Source organism: Petaurus breviceps, unplaced genomic scaffold (assembly GCF_028583685.1).
Source record: "Petaurus breviceps papuanus isolate PSGF00001 unplaced genomic scaffold, PetGlider_PUasm1.0 185, whole genome shotgun sequence".
NCBI classification, from domain to species: Eukaryota; Metazoa; Chordata; class Mammalia; order Diprotodontia; family Petauridae; genus Petaurus; species Petaurus breviceps.
Genome location: NW_027185797.1, coordinates 6,220,219 through 6,231,311, shown reverse-complemented (window position 1 = coordinate 6,231,311; position 11,093 = coordinate 6,220,219). Strand labels below are relative to the sequence as shown.

The 11,093-nt window shown below is 39.5% G+C and overlaps 1 protein-coding gene across 2 annotated transcripts in view; it reads right to left on the bottom strand.

Annotated features, from left to right (window-relative positions):
* The window catches only part of CPNE4 (copine 4), a 679,918-nt gene that overhangs the window by 125,124 nt on the left and 543,701 nt on the right, over positions 1–11,093 (bottom strand). For both annotated transcript variants that reach the window (XM_069088381.1, XM_069088382.1), the window contains 2 exons: positions 6,168–6,251; positions 3,322–3,411 (listed from right to left, as the gene is read on the bottom strand). In XM_069088381.1, coding sequence (XP_068944482.1) covers positions 3,322–3,411; positions 6,168–6,251 — 174 coding nt within the window. The remainder of the gene's footprint in view (positions 1–3,321; positions 3,412–6,167; positions 6,252–11,093) is intronic.

Here is an 11,093-nt window from a genome sequence, read left to right as displayed (position 1 = left end):
ACTACTACTACTACTACTACTACTACTACTACTACTACTACTACTACAGGGACTGGAACCCTGTTCTCCCAATTCTCAGCTGAATATTCTTTCTATTATATGATGGGGAGGAAGGGGGAGAGAAGATGTTCAAAGAGCAGACTTTAATTATATTAAAAATAATTTGTAGGAATGAGGGTACATAAGTCAGTTCACTCCTCTGCGGAAAGAGCAAGCAGGGATAGGTTTAAAATGTTGGGATTTAGGTTGGATTTTAAAGGAAAGCATCAACAACTCCTTGGCTGTCAGGGACACGCAGCCCTGGAACATTTTACCAGTGGAGTTCATGCATGAAATACACGGATACCATTCATATACTTTCCCCATCTCCTTTGCTACAACTGGATAGAGAATGTCTATTGACCAGTCTATGCTATATGGGCAGACCACTGAGTTGATCCATCAGTAAATATATCTTTGAATAGATATGACAGACAGACAGTGAACCAGGTCCAATATTCAATAGGAATAAGAGAACAGACTCGATTACATCTGAGAAAATAGGTAGAGTTTTCAAATATTCTCAGCTGCCCTCTGGAAAAAAAACCCATCTTTTAATATCAATATTTTCCCAGTGAAGCATGAAACACCACAGTTTCTAAAGTCAAAATTACAGGTAATCCAAAGTCCAATGGAACAATGTATGTGTGACCAAAGTTGGCTTTAGCATGTTAGTGGCTTACAAGAAGTGAGACAGAAGGCATCATATGGGCCACATACCACCGCCATGACCTCAGAGGTGCCCTTGACTTTCTATACCCATTATTTAGTCTTGTTGATTCGACCTCTACACAATCTCTTGCATCCTTTCCTTTCTCTCCACTCAGATAGCCACTACCCTGGCTTAGGCCCTTCTTGCTTCTTATCTGGACTATTTCAACAATGGCAGGTATTTCTATAATTAGCATTTAAGGTTTGCAAAGCTATTTACAAATATGATCTCATTTTATCCTCCAAACAATCCTAGGAAGTAGATGCTATTATTATCCCTATTTCAAAGATGAGGAAACTGAGGCAGACAGATTAAGTGACCTGGCCAGGGTCACACAGCTAGTAAGTGTCTGAGGCTGGGTTTGAACTTGTCTTCCTGACTCCAGGTCCATTGCACCACCTAAGTGGAGATAAATGTAATTCCAGGTAATTTGAGAGATGACTGACAGCTGAGGCAGGCTTGGGCAGGAATCAGGGGAGTATCCATGAAGGAGTTTGAGAATCAAAGGTGAGTCTTGAAGGATGATAAAGATTCTGCTGAATTGGAGGAGGAGGCAGTGCATTCATGAAGGACCGCTCATGTGACCACACCCAAGATGGCTGATGTCGTATCAAATTTGGGAAACAAATGGTAATTCAGTTTGGCTGCAGTAGAGTGTACGAAGAGAGCAACATGGAGTATGTTTGGAAAGGAGGTTGGAAACCAGACTGTGCAAGTCCTTCTGTGTCAGGCTAGGTAGTTTACATTTTATCCCGCTGACAATAGGGAGCCATTGAATGTTTGAGTGGAGGAGTGACATCTGCCTTAGTAGGATAGTCTGGCAGTGGTGAATCAGACACAGGGGAGGGAGGGAGGTTGGAAAGCAGGGAGGCATGCAGGAAGTCATTTTATGAATTTGGGTTAAGAGGTGATAACAGCCTGAACACTGTCAGTGGAGACAGGGAGAAGGACCCATGCAGTCATAAATGTAGGCGTGAAAGAGATAACACCTGAATGTTTGTGAGAGATTCTGTGGAGGCAGAGCCAGAACAATGTATTATTTTCCTATGTTATTTTCCCCAGCAGACATCAAAACATGCCAAAGTCAGAAAAACATAAAAGCTCTCTTCTAACCTTCTTTTTTTTAAACTACAATCTGATTTAGACATTCGACATTTTATCTTCTTTCTGTTGGGGTTACTTCTTCTCCTGCAGGCCCAAATCAGCGTCTTAGCCTTTGGTAGATATTCAAGGAGACGCTATCCCTTTAGGCCACTGGATGTCCTACCAGGATGCTAAGGGACCTCTCCAGCCATGTCCTGTACTGATAATGACACCAACCCCACCACTTACACAGCCCTCGCTGTGTGCGCCAAGCACGGCACTTTTATTATTTGTTCGATCCTCTTAGTAACCCTGTGAGGGTGGTACTATTATTATCACCCCCATTTTGTTGTTGTTCAGCTGTTTCAATCGTGTCTGACTCTTGGTGACCCTGTTTGGGGTTCTCTTGGCAAAGATACTGGAATGGTTTGCCATTTCCTTCTCCAGCTGATTTTACAGATGAGGAAACTGAGGCAAACAAGGTTAAGGGGCTTGCCCAAGGTCACCCAGCTAAGAAGTATCTGAGACCAAATTTAAACTCAAGTCTTCCTGACTGTAGGCCCAGTGCCCTTGCTATCTAGTCTATCCTCCTCGTTTTACAGATGGGGAAACTGAGGCCATGAGGGGGAGAAGTGACTTGTCTAAGGTCATTGAGTAGTAAGAACCAGAAATGGGCACTAAAACCATATTCTCCAGAGTCAGGGCATCATCTCCTTCACCTCAGCTTCCAATACTGTGGTCTCAAACTTGAACTGTATATTTGCTTTAAGCTTATGGTATTTATACATTTCATTGCCACTGTCAGTCAATCAATGAGCATTTATTAGGCACCTACTAGATGCCCAGGCACTCTGTTAAGTGCAGGACCAACAAATACAAAGAATGACACAACCCCTACTCACCCAAAGCTTCCTTTTTCATCAGATTGTATATTCATCTGAACAAAAGAACAGAATGCTCCACAATCGCTCCAGAGGCATGTGTGAGAGAGCCTTAAGTGCCCAGTGAGGGGTTGGGGGAGCCATACACAGTCACAGAATGAGTATTCACCCACTTTACCAAGTTGGCCATCCTTAGTGGCCAACACCACCCAACCACTCTCACCACCTCAGCAGCAACTTATCTGAGCAAGTCCATCTCCAAGGGTCGTGACCCTGACATTATACATCTGGGGTCTTCTATGGATAGGCTGTACACTGCCTGGAAAACACCTCTCTATATCACTCCCTAAAATCATGGAAGTTTTTTACTTCCCCAGCACAGATGAAATTTGCCACAACAGATGACCCAGAAAACAGCCATAATTTTTTCCATTAGAAGCAAGACTTCTCTTCCTACCTGAGGTTAAAGAGCAGATACAGGACAGGAGTAGGGGATGTATGGAAAGGCAGCCGTTTCATTTGAAAATTAAGAGGGAAAGGAGGGAAGGGCAAGGGAAAGAAATTTTAGAGAAAGATTTTTTTTCCTGACACACACAGATCTCTGACCTTCAGTCGACGGTCCTGGTCTCCACTGCACAGGGAATTTACAGAGACTTTGAATGATTTCCAAGCTGGGCTTAAGTTATTCATCACAACCTGAGAAGAGAAAGAGGGGTGGGGAAGAAAGGAAATTCTTGACATTTGCACATTTCAAAATAAAAACCAATTGAAGCATCATTATGGCCTATGAAAAGGACATTCATCAGGGACAGGTCCCTTAATGAAGAGCTGAAGTGGTAAATCTTTTATACTGTCCATTGAATGGATCATTAGGGGCAGAATTCCCTGGAAATAGGCCAGGCTAGCAAGCACTGCCTGTATTGTTTAATGACTACGATTCCCAATATAAACCACCTGGCTGAAGACAATGGTGATATAGAAAATTGGGCTGGGACTCCACAGGTGTGGCTAGTATCTGGTCAGTGGATGGTGGGTTTGAAGTCCCAGGTGCTGTGACCTTGGGCAACTCAGCTTCACAGAAATTCAGTTTCTTTATCTGAGAAATGAGGAGGTTTCGTTAGATATTCTTTAAGGCCTTTCTTTCAGTTCTAAATCTATGATCCTATAACATCTAGTTCTGCAGGACCATCAGTCATGAAATGAATTCTCCAAAATCAGGTCAGCAAGAACTTTGCCCCTTAGGGAGATAAGGCATCAACTCTGTCTAGAAGACTGGACCACTCCTTAGTAGCTTTATTTAGTAATACTGACTTGGTGTATAATCCAATAGTAATAATAATATATTACTCTTAAAAATTTGCTAAGTATCTTACCTATGTTAGCCCAGTTAAGCCTCATCATAACCTTGTTGGATTAATACAGTGGTTAGTATTCCCATTTTGCAGTTGAAGACATTAAAGGCCAGAGAGGCTAAGGAATTTGCCTGTTGTCACACAGCTAAGAAGAGTAACAAGTGGGATTTGAATCTGTATCTTTCTAACTCCAAGGCCATCATACCATCTAAGTCAAAGCAATATGTTTTAGGAATTACAAAATCTGAGGGACTTTCTAGGTTTTCTCCTATAAGTGAAATTTCATTGGTTCACTTGAAATTTTAGACAGTTAAGATGATGGGTGAGCAAATTTCTAGTTTTATGTATACAGATTGTGGGATTATAGATTTAGACTTGGAAGGTATCTTGCTGATCAGTTGACTAGTGAGGTCACAAAGACAATGAGTGACCAAGGCAGGATTTCAACCCCTGACTCCAAATCCAGGGTCTTTGCTATTGGACCTAATCATTCTTGAGAATAAAGCTGAAAGTACAGTTTATTGAGATGTCAAAGTCAATTAGAAAGCAACTTACTACCTCATGAATTCAGGCCCCCACATACAGAGTGCTATCCCCTCAATGGCTTAGAAAGACAAGGCCAGGCCAATGCACAGATGGTGGACTGCTGGAAGCCTAATTTAGTTGAATTCATCCTAACTGAAGGGATATTCATTCAGTGCTTTCTCTATGGCTCATTTTTAGTTAGTAGCTTTAAAAATATTTATAATAGGCTATCAATTATAAATGTATAAAAATAAATGTAAAATGAGGTTATCTTAATAATTCTTACTTTTATTGATTATTTATATTATCATTGTATTTATCAATTTATTATTATTAGTTGGATTCATAGGACAGCTTTTACTTTGGTCAGATACATTGCCATAGCAACTTTGTGTGGCTTTGCTCTGCTTCTTACTAAGGAGACACAATCAAGGTGATGGGGGAAGAAGGGGCTAGCTAGGTAAGCCCTTTTTTCCTTTATCCACTTTCTGTTTAGGTTAAACTTCTCAACCTTCCACCCCAAACTATGGAAATTCCTCTAGAATTTGATGTAATCATAAATCACATGATAGCCCCAACGTTGGAAGGCATCACACTTATGAATTTAGGAAATCCGATAATTTCTGCTTGAAATAAAAAAACACCTTCCTCCCAGCGAATGAGAATGCTTTAGTAGTCACATGGTAGTCAACCAAGAAGTGGAAAAAACAGTAATCCTCTATTGGCTGACCCACATGGTCACCACTCTTCCTAGTTGAGATAGATTTCAGAGTTTTGGGCAGCTGGGCAGACTGTAGGTGCCCATCATCATAAAAACAGAGGAAAGAATTTAGAGGTATATGAAGAAAATGATTCTTGAAAACTAGGAGTATGATCAGAACCATAACAAGAAATTGTGCCTGGGTATATCCCATAAACTTTGCTTTGGGTAAATGGAATAAATGATACTCTTCTTTATGGGGTTCTGCGGGAGACAGAGACCCCAGGTCATTGGCATGACGCTGCTGTTGGGGAGGCCATAGTATGGACAAGTAATGTAGGAGATTAGCTCACAACAACCTGACAGCTGGTACCTTCCATTGTAAACCAATTATTCTTTCTAGTTAGGTGCTAGTATCTGCTGTAACTATGCTACTAAAAAGCTTGAGAGCACAGTCATCCCCTTTAAATTCAATGCTCACCAAATTCTGTAACCTGAGGCAAAATCCAAGTGGCCCTGAGATAGAGATTTGAATCTGACCAATGGTATTTGGAGGATCAGAGGATCATTGACTTAGCACTAAAAGCGACCTCAGAGATGATCTACTAAACTCTCAGTAATATTTGATGCTTACTGGTCTGTACACATGTCGTTTTTCATAGGAGGTGAATACAGACTCCTATTATAGACCAGACTGTTTTCATTTCTGTCTTTGTATCCTGAATACCTGCCATGTGCTAGGCACATAGCTGGTGCTTAGAAAGTATTTGTTGAGTTAAATTGCATTTGTAGAAGCCCTGTAGGCTCAGAAAGTTGCCCTGTGCCTTAACGGGCCAACCTGCCTTTTAGTAGACAATGTGAAAGTGACTCCTCACCTCAGTTCTGTGCACCAGCTGCTGAGTGGCGTCGTCATTCATACGGAAGATCTCCAAAAATGGGTCAGACTTGCTGAAGAAATCCTATAAAGGAACACAGAGCAAGCAGATAATTCTTGAGCCTCATTTCATTTTTCCTAAAGTTCCTCCATTTTCTCCCTTTGGCCATATACTGAATGGAGGGCACCCTACAGCTTTCTCTCTTCTGATCTCCACTACAGTTTGGTATTTCTTGTATCCCTCTACTCCCTGACTCATCATGCCACCTTTCCTCCTTTGCTCTCCTCAACACTACTGTCTTCCTCCTCCCTCCCAAGAGAGGAGGCACTTTTCATTATCTGTGCCTGGTAATTAAATTCTAAAGCCCTTTGAAAAGTGGCTTTAGTAATAAAAATTGCCCATAGCAACAATAATAATATCTGGAATATATTTAAGTTTTATTGATTTTTTACATTAAAAATATTTACAAATTTCACTCACTCCATGAGAGGTCTCTTATAATTAATCAAAAATTGAGCAAAACACCATAGTGACCTCATCTGAAAGTGCATGCAATGCCCCCACCTCTCTATTTTCTGAATTTTTTTATTAACAGAAATTTCTCTCTCCCTCCAAGCTCCCACCCCATTTAAAAAAAGAAAAGAAAAAAAAGTGAATTCTTTCTAATAAATATTCAGTCAAGGAAGACAAATTCCCTCATTAGCTGCATATAAAAATATACATCTCATTCCAAACTGTCAATCTTTCACTTCTTTGTCATGAGGCAGATAGTATGTTGCAATCATGGATGGTCACTGTATAGATTATAGCTCAATAACTTTCCAAATTGTTTGTCTTCACAGTGTTGTTATTATTGTACAAATTGTTCTCCTGGTTTTGCTAATCTGATTCTTCAACAGTTTATACAAGTCTTCAAAAATTGTTCATTTTTTTTTTTTACAAAATTGATGTTACCAAGGAGGTAGGTAAGTGGCACAGTGGATAGAGAGTTGTCCTTGGAGTAAGGAAGACCTGAATTCAAATCTAGTGTGCCAGCTTTTCAGGGTTGTTGTGAGGACCAAATAAAATGTTTGTAAAGCACCTGAATACCCTAAAATGCTAAGAAAGTACTAGTTGTTTTTATTGTTACTTTCCATCTCTGCTTACTTTATTCTGCATCAGTTCACATAAGTCTTTCTGTACTTCTTTGAAACCATCTGTTTCCTCATTTTTCACAACACAGTGTCCATCACATTTATATGCCAAAAAATTATTCAGTCGTTCCTTCATTCATGGCTCTCCTGTTAGTTTCTAGCTTTTTGCCACCACTGCAAGAGCTACTATAAATATTTTTGAACATATAGGACCTTTTCCTATTTCTTTGTCTCCTTTGAACATAGACCCAGCAGTGGTAGATCTTGGTCAAGTGGCATGAAATGTTCAGTAACTTTTTGTGCCTAATTCCAAACTATCTTCCAGAATGGTTCTATCCATTCACAGGTCCACCAACAGTGCATCAATGTGCCTGTTTTCTTATAACCCCTCCAACATTCATAATTTTTCCTTTTTTTGTCCTCTATGCCAATGTAATGGGTGTGAGGTAGAATCTCAGAATGATTTTGATTTGCATTTCTCTATCTGTAATGATTTGGAGAACTTTTCCATATAGCTACAGATAGACTGGGATTCTTCACTTGAGACTTGCCTGTTCATTTTCTTAGACTGTTTATCAGTTAGGGAATGAATCTAATTCTTGCAAATTTATATTCGTTCTCCATGTACTTAAAAATGAGATCTTTATCAGAGAAACTTACTGCAAAGATTCCCCACTCCCCAACCCACTGTTTTCTCTTTAGTCTTACATTTATTGGGTATGTTTATATAAAACATTAAAAAAACTTAGATAACAAAAATCATGCATTTCATCTTCTGTGATTCTCTATATCCTTTCTTCATGAACTTTTCACTCATCCATAAAAATGAAAGGTATTTTTCTTGTTTCTCTAATTTGTTTGATATGACCTCACAACTAATACATGTACCTATTTAGAGTTTGTTTTTGTATAAGGTAGAATGTGTTTATTTAAATCTAATTTCTTCCATATTGATGTGTAGACATTATTCCATCTAGCATTTATTTGGTTTGCAGAACACTCCATGTATATTATCACATTTGATCCTGATGACAACCCTGTGAAGTGTTATTATTATATCTATTTTACAGATGATGAAATTTAGGCAGATACAGGTTAAGTGACTTGCCCACAGTCATGCAGCTAGTCAGTATCTTTCAAATTTGAGATTTTCCAATTCCAAGTCCAATGCTCAATCCATTATGCCACTGAGTTGCCTCAGGAAGTAATCTCTTAAGTTGGAGTAGGCTAAAAATCTGAGCATCTTAAACTGACATTATGATCTTGTGAAGAAAAATATTAATTGTAATAAAGATTGCATTGATAGTATTTGCCTTAAGAGATATGACCATTTGATACTTAACATCTCTAAAATCAAACTCATCACCTTTTCCAGACCTGAACTACAAATTCAGCTTTTTCATCACCATCAATGGCACTGTCAGACTCCTAGTCCTTAAAGCTCCAAACATGATACTTCTATTTCATTCATTCATTCTCTATTCCTCCTTCTTTTGCTCTTTACTCTACCCTATCAATCTCTGTCTTTTCCCTTCCACTTTTATAATTCCTGATATCTATGGATTAAAGGCATCTTCTCCATTTTCATATTCTTTATACTAATCCAAGTCACTTTTCTCCTTAAGCTTCTTTCTTCCCAACTTCCCTGTTTCTGTCAAAGGTACCACCATCCTTCTGGTCTCATAACCTTGGCAGTACATGGACTCCTCACTCTGCCTCACCCTATGTAATATCCAATCAGTGGGTACATCTTGCCATTTCTACTTTCCCAGCACTCTCTTATCTGACTCTTCTCTCCACTCATGTAATCACCACCTTAGTTCAGTTCCTCAGTGCTTTGAACCTAGATTGTTACAACAGTCTCCTCCTAATCAGTCTCTCTGCCTCAAGCCTCTCCCCACACCAACTCATTCTATATGCTGCCACCAAAGTAATTTTAAATACAAATGTGACCATGTGACTCTTCTCCTTAATTAACTCCGGTAGCTTCTTACTGTCTTTAGGATAAACTATAAACTCCTCTGTTTAGCAGTTAAAGCCCTTCACAACTTTGCCTAACCTAGCTTTTAGCCTCATTAAGCAGCAAGACAAAAGCAGTCTGGATTATCTTTGGGAGACTGCTGTTCTTTTAATTATCCCAGATTTCTCCACCATCCCCAAACCATTATGTTCAATCAAGCAATCATTTTCCTAGGGCTGTACTTAACCAGGCTTTGTGTTTAGTGCTGGAACTACAAAGACAAAAATGAAATAATCCCTGTCCTCAAGGAGCTTATGGTCTTTGGGAGGAAATATATAAATATCCCAGTGGATACTAAATCTATACAAAGTAAATCTGAAGTTATCTACCTCATGGGATAGACCTTAGCATCTGGGGAGATCCGGAAAGCATCACTTATAGATAGCACTTTAGCAAAGTTTTGAGGGATGCTGGACATTCTAAGAGGCAGAGGGGAGGACAAAGTGCATTCCAGTCATGTGAACAGCCAGGATTAAAGCCAAGATTGAGGAGATTAAATGTCCTATATGAGAGACCAGGCAGCCATCTGGGAATTCTTCTAGCTCTTCTTCTAGCAATGGTGTATGACTTCAAGTCATGAAATACTATAGTTTCTAAAGAATTAACGCTGAAGTTCACCCAAAGAGCAGTGGAGAGACACAGGGTGGCTGTGAACAGACTGCAACACATTTCAGATGAGAGATAATGTGGGAAAAGTTATGTAAAAGATGTCATTAGATATGTATGCAACTAGTAAAAAACAGACTAGTCATGTAGAGTGAGGAAGGGATAATTGATAGAGAACCCTCACGTTGAAGTGGCATCCATACAAGGTCAAGAGCAGGTGAGGGAGGTCTTTTAGGAAGATTTATGGCACATTATAGACAGGATGAGCTGGCATAGATGAATTGTGTGTGACTTGCATCATTGAAGAAAATGTCCATATCAGTGAGGTCATGGGTTCACTAGAGTATATGGGAATAAACAAATTAAGTCATCAGATGTCCCTTTCATTATAGTGCATTTAGAATAAAATTTAAAGTCTGCATGTGTCTTATTAATCCTGTCATAATATTAGCATGTTTGGTAGTGCCAAGGCTTTCTGTTTAAAAAAAAACTTCATAAGAATAGAAACAGATATTAAACTGAAAGAAAGTTGGCTAAACTTATAGCCTTTACAAAAAAAAGTGCAGATCCAATTTTGTAGCCAGCATCTCAGTGGCTCCATAAGAAGGGAAGAGAATTTTCAGTTTTTCTTTTGCTCAGCTATTAGCTATTAGCATGGCCCCTGGTGGCTGTTCGGTACAATCAAGACTTAATGAATTGGGCACTTTAATTATATTTAGCTTCTGTGAAAATTGCTATTAAAAAGGAGGACACACACTCTAATCTGACACCTATTCTCTGGCCAATACAGAGAAAGTAAAATGTGTATTGTAGGGCAGTAAGCTACTAGGTTTTTGAAAGCAGCAACAAAGTGGAAAAATTAGGAAGAAGGTGAAGGTGATAGAGATGATTGTGGTGATGATATTAATGGGGATATTCATTTCTCACCTGGAGGGGACCTTGGAGAGCACTCTTTCATTTTACAGATAAAGACACTGAGATCCACAAAAGTCCTGATGCTTTGCCAAGGTCTTTAGCAGTAGTAATAGAATCTAGGAAAGCTGACTTCAAGTTCCATATGTTGTCTGCTACATACTGCTTGTTCTCTTTCTCTCTCCCTCTCCCTCCCCCTCCCCCTCTCCCTTCCACCCCTTTCTCTCTCTCTCTCTCTCTCTCTCTCTCTCTCTC